Source organism: Lynx rufus, unplaced genomic scaffold (genome assembly GCF_022079265.1).
Source record: "Lynx rufus isolate CCGP_SWC_20201006 ecotype Redwood Valley unplaced genomic scaffold, mLynRuf1.p SCAF_1, whole genome shotgun sequence".
Taxonomy (NCBI): Eukaryota; Metazoa; Chordata; class Mammalia; order Carnivora; family Felidae; genus Lynx; species Lynx rufus.
Window position 1 is genome coordinate 231,359,482 of NW_025814823.1, and position 13,840 is coordinate 231,373,321.

Genomic DNA, 13,840 nt, shown 5'->3' on the forward strand with positions numbered 1-13,840 from the left:
CCCACTTGCGCTCTGTCTCTCTCCTTCAAAACTAAACTTCAACATTTTTTTAAAACAGATTTTTGGAAGAATTCCCACACAGGATTATATTTCCTCCTTTCCAAGTAGAAGGTCCCCTTGAAGAGAATTCGTGTTGGTGGCAGATGTGTCCTCAGACACAGTCCTTTATGTTACCCGCCCTCTGCTTTGCATTTTTCCGACGGGCTGCTTGCTGCTGTTGGCCTCGAAGCAGGTGCTGTCGGCCTCCTGAAGCCCAGGCCGCAAACTCTGCCCGGGAAATTGAAAACTAATAACCCCCAAGTGTGGGAGCCTGAGCGTGTTTTTCACATTCTCCTTCCTGTTCTTTAGAATCATAAGGAAGCTTGCCCTGGACTTTTCTTAATTCAGCAGGGCCCCGAGGACACGGTCTGCCACGTTGGCTGTCTGTGAGCAGAGCTGTGCGGAGGAGGGGGGGCTACACGGAGAGCCCCACACCACGACCCTGAGGGCGGTGAGCACAGGTCGCTGGGCTGCACTTTGTTTCAAGTACTCGCCGCCTTAGTCCTCTTGGGGCTGCTGCGTCAGGGCACCACAGACTGATGGCTTATAAACCACAGAAGCCTCTCGTGCTGGAGGCTAGAGGTCCAAGATCAGGGCACCAGCAGGTTCGGCGACTAGTGATTTGGCTGTCTGGTGCGTAGATAGCCATCTTTCTGCTGCGTCCTCACACGGGGGAAAGGGCAGGGTACCTCGGTGGGGTGGGGGCTGGGGGCCTTTCATTCGAGCCCTAATCCCATCCAGGAGGGCTCTACCCTCATGACCTGATTACCTCCCTGAGGCCCCACCTCCAAACACTGTAACACGGGGGTAAGGTTTCAACAGCTTCTCTTATTTAAAGACCTCAGGATGATGCATCTCTTACCCCCTTTCTGCAGATGAAGCAGCGAGGCTTTGAGGGGCCGAAACCATACAGCTGAGGGCGATGTGGTGGCTTACTGACCCCACAGCACGTGCCCGTGACAGTCACGGGAGGCTGGCTGTTTGAGGATATACGGCCGGCATTTCCAAACTCTTCTGTGGAAGACTATGGTCCTGGAGGATGAGAACCAGCATTACTGGGGCGGGAGGGACTCGTGGCGTCACATGAACGTGGGGAAGGTGCTCTGCCCTGTGCCCCTCATAAAGCTCACAATGCACGCTAACGGCCAAGAAAATCTGTCTTGAGGAAATGCATTAATTTGTTCAACCTAGCATTTCCCACGCTAACAGATCCTAGAGTCCCCGTTTTTGGTGTTTTGTTTTTGTTTTTGTTCGTTTTCTTGGAAGGCAGTATTAACGTATTAGCCATTGAGGAAACACAAGTCAAAGTACAATAAGATAACACTCCACACCCACTAGGATGGCTACAATGAAAAAGTTAGCCAGTAACAAGTGTCGACGAGCATGCGGAGAAACGGGAACCCACAGACCGGTTGGCATGTGAAATGGCGCCATGGCCATGGGAAGCCGCTTGGCGTCCTTCTCAGAAGGATGAGTACAGTCACCGTGGAACACAGCTACTCCACTCCTAAGTGTGCGCCCACGGGAGGGAAGGTGTATATCCCCGTCTCCACACGCAAACTTGGACACGCGTCGCTCATGGCTGCATCCTTCATACTAGGCACAAAGCGGAAACACCCTGGATGTCCAACAGACAAAGGGACACGGGAAATGTGGTCTGTCCGTGCCAAGAACACCACCATGCAGCCATAAAAAGGAGTGAAGGGCTGCCACGGGCTGGTGGGTGGATGAATTTTGGAAACATGCCGAGTGAAAGAAGCAGGCCAGATACGCACAAAAGGCAAAGCCAGACGAGGGGCTGCTCTGAGCTGGGGGGAGGGGCGCCTGGGGAGGGGCCGTTAGCGGGTATGGGGTTTCTGTCTGGGGTGATGACGCGTGCTGGAGTCGATTGTGGCGATCGCCATACAGCAGCTCGGAGCACACTCACGACCATTGATTGTGCCCCGTAGGCGGGCGGCTTGTACGTGAATTATGTGTCATGTCAGGAAGGCCACTTTTAAAAACAGTTAACGTGTGCCCACAATGAGGCTTCACAATGTAGTCTGGGAACGCTGCCACAGACGTTTTGTCCCGTGTCACCTGTGGCTGCATCGTCCCATCCACGGCATCATCGGTGTTTGAGAAAATGTCACAGGGTGGGGATTAAGGGGGACCCCGTTGAGTCAAGGCGATGTGCAGAAAGAACCCAAAGCAAGCAGCCACCTTGTCCACGTGGCTTATCGTCCGGGTCCGCTCCTGCTCTTGCAAAGTTCTTGTAAGAAACAAATGGAACAAACAAGAGCCTTGGAAAGCGTCTAAGCGGACCTGGAGTCAAAGATCGCCTTGGCTGCCGCGTCGTCCTCACACTGACCTCTGTCGTTAATCGTCGTCACTGCCCGGTCGTCGGGACTAACGTGTGGCCGTAGGGGGGACCGAACCTTTCCAGCTAGCTCCCCTGGGCCTCTCTCTGGTGCTTGCGTTGCCTCGTCGATCACACCCTGCTCTGTTTCCGTTGTAGTGAAAGCTGGCGGAATGCGCATCGTGCAGAAGCACCCGCATTCGGGAGACACCAAAGAAGAGAAAGACAAGGACGACCAGGGATGGGAGAGTCCCAGGTGAGCACGCGGGCGACTGTGTGTGTTTCGCAGCCGCGTCACTCGGTTACACGTGAGGTTTGTTCTCCCCCCTGCACGTCTGGTGACCCCTCGCCCTGTGGGGTCCTGCGCCGCGTGTTTCTTTCCTACTCAGTGAGGCTCTGTCCCCAGACGGGAGAAGCGGGCATCTGGAGCCTCTGCCCTGACTCAGGCGGAGCGTATGCTTACTGTCAGTCCATGGGCAGTGCCCTCAGTTTCCACGACAGTATTGAAATCGCCTTGAGACCTGTGAAAACGCCCTTCTGGTTGAATCTCTGGGGCAGGCTGGCATCTGTGCAGCTAGGACAGTGAGCTACGGATTTAAAACTGTCCACAGGTATCTGGACTCTGGTTCTTCAGCCAAATCGAAACCAGTGAGGCCACACCCTGAGGAGCGCCCAGGTGTCCTTAAATGACCTCTCTGCCCCTCACTCCCCGGGTCCCCAACAGCTCATCTGTCTGCGGCGCCCCCAGTTTTCCTGGGAGGTTCTGATGTCGGGTTTGGCTGCAGAACCTCGTTGCAAATCTGTTCCTTTCCACCCTGTAATATGCAAATGTGGGCCACAAATACATACACGTCTCTCTGAGCTTGTCTGCGAAAAAGAGTGAACCCCAGGCCTTCTGCCTTACGCCGTGTCCCCAGAGGGTGTCTCCACCGGCTGGGGGAGGAAAGTCAGCGTGGGAAGGGTCTGGAAGGTAGCTAACCCATGTTTCTGCGCATCTCCTTGTTTCAGTCCAACAGTCCTGCTGAACTGAAAATCTCCCCAATTTTCACATGGGACACAGGTCCACGTGCCTGTGCCATGTGCCTCGCAAGTTATTGGATCTGGGATTTAAACCTGGGTCTAACAGGGCCCAAACAGGCCAGGCTTCCAAAGAGTAGCTCCCAAGAACACATGTCCCCTGAAAAGACATCCATGTTCTCAGAAACCCCACGTGTCCCTGTAGGGTATGAGTTATAGTGCAGTCACCTGGGGGCAAACAAAAGTAGGGGCAAACTTTCTGGGCGATTATTGCCCGTTTTAAATCATGAGATCAGCCATGTCGAGGTTCTGTTTTTTTTTTTTTGTTTGTTTTTTTTTTAAATTTTTTTTTTTCAACGTTTATTTATTTTTGGGACAGAGAGAGACAGAGCATGAACGGGGGAGGGGCAGAGAGAGAGGGAGACACAGAATCGGAAGCAGGCTCCAGGCTCTGAGCCATCAGCCCAGAGCCTGACGCGGGGCTCGAACTCACGGAGCGCGAGATCGTGACCTGGCTGAAGTCGGACGCTTAACCGACTGCGCCACCCAGGCGCCCCGAGGTTCTGTTTTAAAAGAAGGAGGCAGTTGGGGCGCCTGGGTGGCTCAGTCGGATGGGCGTCCGACTTCGGCTCAGGTCGTGATCTCGCAGTTCACGAGTTCGAGACCCACGTCGGGCTCTGTGCTGACAGCTCAGTTAAAGAAAATTCTAGAATTGCCTGCCTCACTGGCTATTTTCACACAGCCATGTTTGGAACATAACAGCATCAGTAACTCTCCTAGAGGTCCACAGTCCTGTATCCAAAAACCTTGGGGCCCAATTTATTTCAGAATTGAGAAATTTGGGGGTCCTAAGAGGATGAAACCATGAACACGCAGCACCCGTAGTGGGGCCTCAGGCAGCATATTGGAATCTGTGTATGATGTTTTTAAATTTACAGAGTTGGGTCAGCTCAGGTTAACTTTTGCCTCCATCTGAGTTAAAGGAAACTTTCAGTTTTTGGACATTTCTTGAACTCAGTATCGAGTAGGAGAGCGTGGGCCTGTGGGATTTCCTCCACCACAAAACCTGGGAGGCCCCGCCTTTATATCCAGTCATTCCGTAAGGGACAAAGAGGATGAGAGAGAGAGAAACTTGGCTGGGGTGCAGATGGAACACACTTTTCTGCGAGAGTTCCAGCGGAGTAAAGCGCAAATAGCTATTTCCCTGTGAAACACTGTCAATATAGTGAGAGTCGATCATTTATTAGCATGTCTAGAAATACAGACCAAACAGCCTACTCGTTTTCTTTCTATTGATTTTTTTTCATGAGGTGAAATACAGCATTTAGGGAAGACATGCTATTTACATAAATATGCCAGAGGACGAATGAGTGCAAGACATAGGAGTGAGCACAGCGGCACCCTGGACCTTAACGTCCTACCTCAAAGATTTCTTCTCTGTGGGGCCAAGAACTCCGAAGCAGGCTGATTGCAGAGCAGGGTTTGCATAACATGTGAGCAAGGGTTGTTTGTTTGTTTGTTTGTTTGTTTTCTCCCTGCAGCGACATTGCTGTAATATGTTCCTTAGGAGTGTGTTGGCTCCCCTGCTCTTGACTTCGGCCTTGCTCTTGACCACTGTGGGTTAAACCACTTGACACGCCGTTGGCAGATGGGGTTAGCCTCTCAAGGCTCTTAAGCCGTCGACAAATGTTGCCGACACACGTCCTTCCAGGCCTCTGCGCCCTGCCTGGGACTCTGCGTAAGAGATTATTTCCGCCACTAAGCACTCCTCAGCTGTCTGGTGGGCTGACTGAGTCATCACAGCCCGTCACCATCGCCAGTGTTCTAGAATGCAGGACATCTGGCCCTGTCCTTGGTACCCTGTCTGCATTAGTTCATTAAATCCTTGCAACTAGTCTATTTCTTATCATCCCCGTTTCTGAGTTGGTTATCGATTAACCCCATTCCAGATTGCTACTCCCCCTTCAACAGCTCAGAGAGGTTAATTGACTTCTCCAATGTGGCACAGCAAATGAGTGGCAGAGCCAGTATTCCAGCAGAGTCCAGAGTCCTCACCATCGACCCTTCGGCTGTGCTTGCGAATGGAGCACCTGTTTTGTTCTGGGCACTTCCTAAGTGCTTCACATCAGATGTAAAGCTCACACCACCTGGGCGCCTGGGTTAATGCATCCGACTCTCCATCTGGGCTTAGGTCATGATCTCAGGGTTCGTGAGTTTGGGCCCCGCATCCGGCTCTGTGCCGTCAGCACAGAGAGAGCCCGCTTCCAGTCCTCTGTCCTCCTCTCTCTCTCAGTGCTCCCTGCTCTCTCTCACAAAAATAAATAAACATTAAAAAAAATTTAAAAAAAAAATAAAGCTCCAACCACCTATAGGCGGGTATTACTGTGCCCATTATAGAGATGAAGAAACCGAAGCTTAGGTAGGTGATCTGGCCCAGTGACACGTAGCTAGTGAGTGGCCAGGCCAGGATTCAGCCCTGATTCTGTCTGGCCCCTAATATGCTGTAGAAGCCCCCAAATTGACACAGTAAACAGAATATATTGACGGAATGTAAATCCAGTCCCTAAACTGGTTGATTCCGGATTGCCCGTGACCTTTCCCATAGTCCTCTAGCCCGTGATTCCACCCATGCAGCTTTGCTGTCAGTAGATGGTGTGATTATCATTTTATAGGGTTTTGGGGAGGGAGGATAGTCTGTCTTTACTTTACCTATAAAAAGGCCTGTTTATGTACAGACTTTGTCAAACATTTCATTATTCTGTTGGACATATCATGGCATGTGACTTCAACATCCACATGACCCTGGTCCTAAAGTTTGATGATGCTTCATGTTTGGGTCCAAGTGTCCTCTGGACATAAAAATAAGTGTAGAGTCTCAAATGCCAGTTTCCTCCTTAGATCTGTGTTTGCAAAGCTCTCTGCTTTCCTTTCCAGGCTTTTATAACTGGCTCGTCTTTACATTTCCTGACTCACCTCTGGTGGCTTCCTTCCTCATTAATCTGAAAATCAAATACTGATCACAGAATAACTGGAGCATTATTGTGTGACAAACACACACACACACACACACACACACACACACAACTTTTACTTGCAATTGTTTTGTGTTGCACATATTCATGCTATTCTTCCTCCCTTTAATCTTGTCATTTTCTGGGGTTTTACAGATAATTTCCTAGGCTGCCAGGCCGTTTTGAGATGCTACATTTTAAAAAGGAAAAAAAGGAAGTAGCAGAAATTTGAAAATGTTGCCCTCGGGTTCCTGTCAAGCTGGGCACTAGCTCCGTGTGGCTCTTCATGGCCCAGAAGAGGCCTAGAGCTTTGCAATTCTTTGCCAGTGCTGTCCGGAGTAGCTGCTAGATCCCATGTCAGAACTGACCCAATTAAGGAAAGCCGTGGTTTTCCCCAAAGCCTGTTGTCGAGCGTATTGAGATGAAGTGCTCACTGTGATTAGGCGAAGGGGAAATTGCAGACACAGCATGGACTTCAGGAGCCAGTAAGACTCACTAGAGAACACGGTTCAGTGTCGAACATGTCCTGAGGTCCTACCACGAGTGGAGCTTGGGACAAGAGATTGAAAAGCGTACGTGACAGGAGGGGTGAACGAGAAATGCAAGGGTCTGGGTGTGGGCGAGGTCGCGGGGAGAGGGGTGGAAGGAAGAAGGAGATAAGGGTGGGATTGATAAGGACCCAGAGCGGACAGCCCTGGCTGAGCGTGGCCGTCTTTTCACCCTGACTTAGAACCTCACGTACCCGAAAAATAAGCAAACAATTCAAATTTTGCCACGTGTGGGAGAGATCCAGAATGGAATCCGAACAGGAAGAGGTGAACTTAATTGTAATACAGATGATTACTCTAAGCCATTGAAAGGACTGGGGAAGAAAATACCTTAACCAATAATTTTGGAAAACAGTACTCTGACTGGATACTCTAAGACTGAAGACAACACACACACAAACACAGACGCACATGCACACGTACACGCACACACACACACACCTGTCCTAAAATGCTGCACACTAGTTAGTAGATGTGTTTCTTACAGGGGTTTGGGTTACAATTCTGAAATTGCTTTGGTGTTTGAACAAGTATATAAATATGTCGTGGATACTGAGAGTGAAGCTTCTCACTGCCAGAGGGAGAGGTTACAGCTGGAAAGAGGGAACTGAAATGAGCTTTGTGGCGTTGAATTGAATTAGAGGTATTCGTATGAACTCAGTTTTAAAAGATGGGTGGATGGATAGGAGACAACATACAGATGTGTACATACAGGCAGAAGTAAAGATGGGGCGCCTGGGTGGCTCAGTTGGTTGAGTCTCTGACTTGATTTCAGCTCAGGTCATCAGCTCATGGTTCATGAGTTCAAGCCCCGTGTCGGGCTCTGCGCTGACAGGGTGGAACCTGCTTGGGATGCTTTCTCTCCCTCTCTCTCCGTCCCTCCCCCACATCTATCTCCCTCTCTCTCTGTCTCTCAAAATAAATAAATAAGCTTTTAAAAAGAAAAAATAAAGATAGATGGGGAGGGTTGGCGCTCATACCTGTATTTCCTTGCTGTGTTCAGCAGGAGCCTAAACGCCTATGAGAACTGACACCCATGTAACCCTGAGCGTCACTTGGACCCGGATCTTTGTTTCAAACACTTCTCCCCCATCACGGGAACCAGGGTTCCTTGCAGAAGTGGTAAATTCCAGGGCTGGGGCAGGAAAAATCCTAGATGAACCTGGAACAGCTTGTAGGGCCAGGACAAGAGGATGCAGTGTGACAGATGATGGGGCTCATCAGGACAGAAGGCCACTCGGAGGAGCTCCTCATGGCCAAAGCTGGGGCAGTCAGCAGCCAAATGACAGTACTGGATTATAACCCACAGGGTAAAATAAACATTCCTAAGTGCATCCTGATATAAGTAATTGAATATATAAATGAGGAGAAGAAACAGCTCTCACAGAAGAATTTTAATTAAGAATTATGTAAGGAAGGAAATAGACCATCACCAACAGGCAAACAGCTCAGTCTCCGTTGGAGACAAGATCCACCAATGGATGTTATGAAGAGTGGGAGGAAGTCTAAGGAGAAACAGGATATTTGCATAGTCTCAAATATCTCCCCCAGTATATGTATTAATTATAAAACAAGGAGTATTCTGGGGCGCCTGGGTGGCTCCATCGATTAAGCGTCCAAATTCGGCTCAGGTCATGATCTCACGGTTCACGAGTTCGAGCCCCGCGTTGGACTCTGTGCTGACAGCTCAGAGCCTGGAGCCTGCTTCGGATTCTGTGTCTCCTTCTCTCTCTGCCCCTTCCCTGCTTGCTCTGTGTGTGTGTGTGTGTGTGTGTGTGTGTGTGTGTGTGTGTATGTCTCAAAAATAAACATTAAAAACATAAAAAATTTAAAAAACAAAGGGTATCCTTACACTGGCGACCATGAAAAGGACACTTGTTTGCAGCGTAAAAACTGAAAGAAGACAGCAGAGTGCCATCTTGTCCGACCTCGTATGGAACTACACGTCAATGATCATTTTTTGCTGCTCTGTGCATGTCTGTGGGCCACCACAAAAAGTGCTGCGAGTGTTTGTTTCTCATCAGAATTCCACCTGCTACTTTTAGCGTTCACCCGTGACCTTGCCTGGAAGTCATCACTGTATGGATGCTGTATCACTACGGGGCCACCATAACACATGCAACAAAGCAGTGGCTAAAATAACTGACGCATAGCGCCTCACAGTGGTGGAGGCTGGAAGTCCAAGATCAGGTGTCCCCAAGGTTGGTTCCTTCTGAGGCTGTGAGGGAGGATATGTCCTGTGCCCCCAGCCCTGGTTTTTGGTGGTTTGCTGGCCATCCTTGGCGTTCCTTGGCTTATAAATGCCTCACCTCGATCTGTGTCGATCTGTCCACGTGGTGCTCACCCTGTGTCTCTTCACATCATCTCTCTGTGTATGTCTGTCTCTGGGTCCAAGTTTCCCCTTTTTGTAAGGACATCAGTCATTGGATTGGGGCCGGCCCTGGAGACTTCATTTTAACTCAATTACTTCTGTAAAGACCCTATTTCCTAGAAAGGTCAAATTCTGAGGTACTGGGGTTAGGATTTTACATAGCCGTTTGGGGGAAAGAAGTTCAGTCTCTAACAGATGCCAGTGGTAACCTGTGGCCATTTTTAATGGTTGTCTCACTTAAAGTGAATTAAAAAAAAATTTTTTTAAATATAATTTATTGTCAGATTGGTTTCTATACAACACTCAGTGCTTATCCCAACAAGTGCCCTCCTCAATGCCCATCACCCACTTTCCCCTCCCTCCCATCCCCCAAGGGATACAGGAACGCTAAAAAAAATTTTTTTTAACGTTTATTTATTTTTGAGGGAGAGGGAGAGTGCGAGTGGAGTAGGGGCAGAGAGTGAGGGAGACAGAGGATCCAAAGCGGGCTCTGCCCTGACTGCAGAGAGCCCAATATCAGGCTCGAATTCACAAACGATGAGATCGTGACCTGAGCTGAAGTCAGACGCTTAACCGACTGAGTCGCCCAAGTGCCCCTAAAGTGAATTCTTAAGAAATAAACAGATCCCGAGAAACTTAACAGAAGACCATGGGGGAGGGGAAGGGGAGAAAAAAGGTAGAGAGGGAGGGAGCCAAACCATAAGAGACTCTTAAAAACTGAGAATAAACTGAGGGTTGATGGGGGGGTGGGAGGGAGGGGAAAGGGGGTGATGGGCATCGAGGAGGGCACCTGTTGGGATGAGCACTGGGTGTTTATGGAAACCAATCTGACAATAAATTTCATATTTAAAAAAAGGAAGTAAACCTTTATAACTGAAGCTAAGGGATGGCACAGCCTGCACGCCTGGGATTACTTCTGTAAGCCATCATCTGTGTTGGAACGTTAGTTGCAGCATGAGTTGAGCCAATGTCAGCATCATCCCTACTTTCCGGTGTGGTCTTTTCTATCCAGGCCAGTTGTCAGCTGCTGTTTAAATTTTTTTTTTTCAACCTTTATTTATTTTTGGGACAGAGAGAGACAGAGCATGAACGGGGGAGGGGAAGAGAGAGAGGGAGACACAGAATCGGAAACAGGCTCCAGGCTCCGAGCCATCAGCCCAGAGCCTGACGCGGGGATCGAACTCCCGGACCGCGAGATCGTGACCTGGCTGAAGTCGGACGCTTAACCGACTGCGCCACCCAGGCGCCCCAAGTCAGCTGCTGTTTAGAAGAGCTGTGTCCTCCCTGAGATGCGTGAAGATGCCAGCGGGCTGGGGGTGCTGAGTGCCCACCGGCTACCAACGTGTGTCCTGTTGCGGGCGCCCTGTGCTGGTGGTCGGGGCCCATGACACGGCGGCCACAGACCCCTGCCCTGGGCCGAAGGCAGAGAGTTGATGTGGTGGCATCAGGCGACCCGGAATGTCCTTGGGAAGGGGGTGCGTGGCTGTCACCCGCTTGTGGCCTGAGATGCCTCCTGCAGGGAGAAGCGGTTCTGAGGGCACCGTGTGAGCCCAGAATAGAAAGCCCGAGATCTCACGGCAGCCCGAAGAGCGCCGAACAGCCCTGACTGCCGCGGTGACGAAATGGGGGAGACTCTGGGCGCAGGTGGGCGCCTCTCACTGCCACGTTTGCCTACGCGAGACTCGTAGATCAGTGCTCTACGTCTGCAGGTGACACGGGGCGGGGGTGCAGCGTCAGCATTCGTATACCGGCAGGGAGCGGCGAAAGTGATCCTTCAGCCGGTGGCAGCTTGGGCAGGAGAACGCTGACAGAGCGGGTGTGGGGCCCCACATCCCCACACGGCTGCCCGGGTCGGCCGGTGGCCCCTGTGACGGGCTGCCGGGGGAGGGGTGTCCATCTGCGGTCACAGAGTCTGCAGCCTGTCCTGATGTCAGCCCTCCCTCCCTCTGCCGGGGACCCCTCCCGAGTCCCCAGCTTCCAGCAGGTGTGAACTCCTATCAGGCTGGCAGCCTCTCCCGGAGAAGCAGGGTATCCATTTCCTAGGGCTTCCGGAACGAAGTGCCACAGACGGGTGGTTTCCACAGCAGAGGTGTTCTCTCGAAGTTCTAGAGACAAGGATGTCAGTGGAGCCAAGTGCCCTCGGAGGCACTAGGGAAGGAGGCTTTCCAGGTGTCTCCCCCGGTGGCTGGCAGTTAGTTCCTTGGCTGGTGGCCACATACACATCTTCACCTGGCGTTCCTCTTGTGCCTGTGTCTGTGTCCAGTCTCCCCTTTCATAAGGACGCCATCCTGTTGGGTTAGGATCCCTCCCTGCCCCAGTGTGACCTCATCTTAACCGACCACACTTGTAACCACCCCATTTCCAAACAAGATGACATTTTGAGATACTGGGGGTAAGGACTTTAACTGAGAAATTGGAAGGGGACCCGGGGCCCCTGGGTGGCTCAGTCGGTTAAGCATCCGACTTCCGCTCAGACTTCCTCTTGCGGTCTGTGAGTTCGAGCCCCGCATCGGGCTGTGTGTTGACAGCTCAGAGCCCGGAGTCTGCTTTGGATTCTGTGTCTCCCTCTCTCTCTCTCCCTGCCCTCCCCCCGCTCGTGCTGTGTGTGTGTGTGTGTGTGTGTCTCTCTCTCAAAAATAAATAAACATTAAAAAAACGTTTTTCCCGGAAGTGGCTGATGAACACAGACCACGAAGTGTCCCAGAACTCGCAGGCATTAGCATCATCAGGAACTCAGCCTCTGAGTTCTCTTTTCACGGAGATGGGCTCCAACGGAATGCTCGAGCCTGGCAGGTAGCGATTCAGAGGCTCGATGCTCTGCCGTGGGACGGAGCGTACGGGCATCCATGTGGCCTGGGAGCTTGGCTGGACCCCTTCCATTTGGGGCTGAGAAGGACGGTACTGAAGGCCCAGCGTTCCCCAGTGCCTAGTGCTGCCACCGATCAGCTCGTAGGCAACATCTGGTTCCGGAACGGATGCGGGGACCAGGCCTGATGGCTTAGCTTCTGAGCGCCCCATGCCTGCTCCCTCTCTCTCCACAGGCCTGCAGCCTCCTTATAAGACTGTCACCACCCCCCACCCACAGTGGGAGAGCTCTTTTTATCAGATGGAAGGAGGGAAGCAGGGAAATGGAGCTATCAGTTTTCCCCTCCAGACACCGCTCTGTATCTGCAATGGAGTCAGCCTCTTGGAACGGATGAGTCTTTTGTTTTCATGGTGTTACTCAAAGGGTTGCACTATTTATCAGGAGCATTTTCTTACTACATAAACATATGAACTGAATTTAAATCAGCTCTCCAGTGCTTGGACTTTATAGAATAAAGTATGGAATAGTAGCTTCATGGAATAATGCTACATATAAGAATAACTACATAGAAACGAGAGCCCTTTATGGAGTTTGCTACATTCTAATGATTATGCCTGAAATTTTTAAACCTTCTATTTAAATACACTCTATCGACTTCAACTGTCTCAGAATCCACAGCACTCAGAAAACACTTTGGTGAATCAGTGATAATACAGCTTAGACTCTGATTCTTTTTTTTTTTTTTTTTTTTTTAATTTTTTTTTCAACGTTTATTTATTTTTGGGGACAGAGAGAGACAGAGCATGAACGGGGGAGGGGCAGAGAGAGAGGGAGACACAGAATCGGAAACAGGCTCCAGGCTCTGAGCCATCAGCCCAGAGCCTGACGCGGGGCTCGAACTCACGGACCGCGAGATCGTGACCTGGCTGAAGTCGGACGCTTAACCGACTGCGCCACCCAGGCGCCCCATAGACTCTGATTCTTTAAAGGGAAAATAGTTGGGATGCCTGGGTGGCTCAGTAGGTTAAGCATCTGACATCGGCTCGGGTCATGATTTTGCATTCATGAGTTCAAGCCCTGCGTCGGGCTCTGTGCTGACCGCCCAGAGCCTGGAGCCTGCTTCGGATTCTGTGTCCCCCTCTCTGTCCCTCTCCTGCTCACACTCTGTCTTTCTTTCTTTTCAAAAATAAATAAAGATTTTTTTTAAAAAAGACAAAATAGTTAATCAACTTTATTAACTTGATTACTTCTTATTTCCCAGTTAGAAAAGGAGGTCAGTGAGGTAAGGCCAGTGTGGAGGAAGAAAATTCTTTATTCTTATGGACATCTTCTATTGGACCCAGAGCTCTCTCTGGGCAAGATACTTACTTTGGCTTTTGGCTGTGTACAACCTCTAACGCAGGGCTACAGTCATTAATGTAAAACGAGTTTGGACTGGAGTCATGAGGATAGTGTTATAATCGAGGAATTCTCATAGAATCATCAGATTTAGAGCTGGACATGACCTGATAGATCACCTAATCCAAGGAAGATGTCAGATGTTACCAAAGATCTAGAAGGGTCTAGATACCAAAAGCAAAACATCTACAGGGTAGAGACCCACAACGTTTTTTTATATTAAAATTAAGCCCTTGCCATCTTCTGGGTATATCTCCAAAAGATTTGAAAGCAGGGTCTCAAAGAGAAATTTTCACAACCATGTTCCAGCCA

At 50.3% G+C, this 13,840-nt stretch overlaps 1 protein-coding gene across 1 annotated transcript in view; it reads left to right on the forward strand.

Annotated features, from left to right (window-relative positions):
• DAP (death associated protein) overlaps positions 1–13,840 on the forward strand; it is a 63,959-nt gene that overhangs the window by 9,452 nt on the left and 40,667 nt on the right. The window contains exon 2 of the mRNA XM_047094048.1: positions 2,537–2,633. Within this exon, the coding sequence (XP_046950004.1) occupies positions 2,537–2,633 (97 nt within the window). The remainder of the gene's footprint in view (positions 1–2,536; positions 2,634–13,840) is intronic.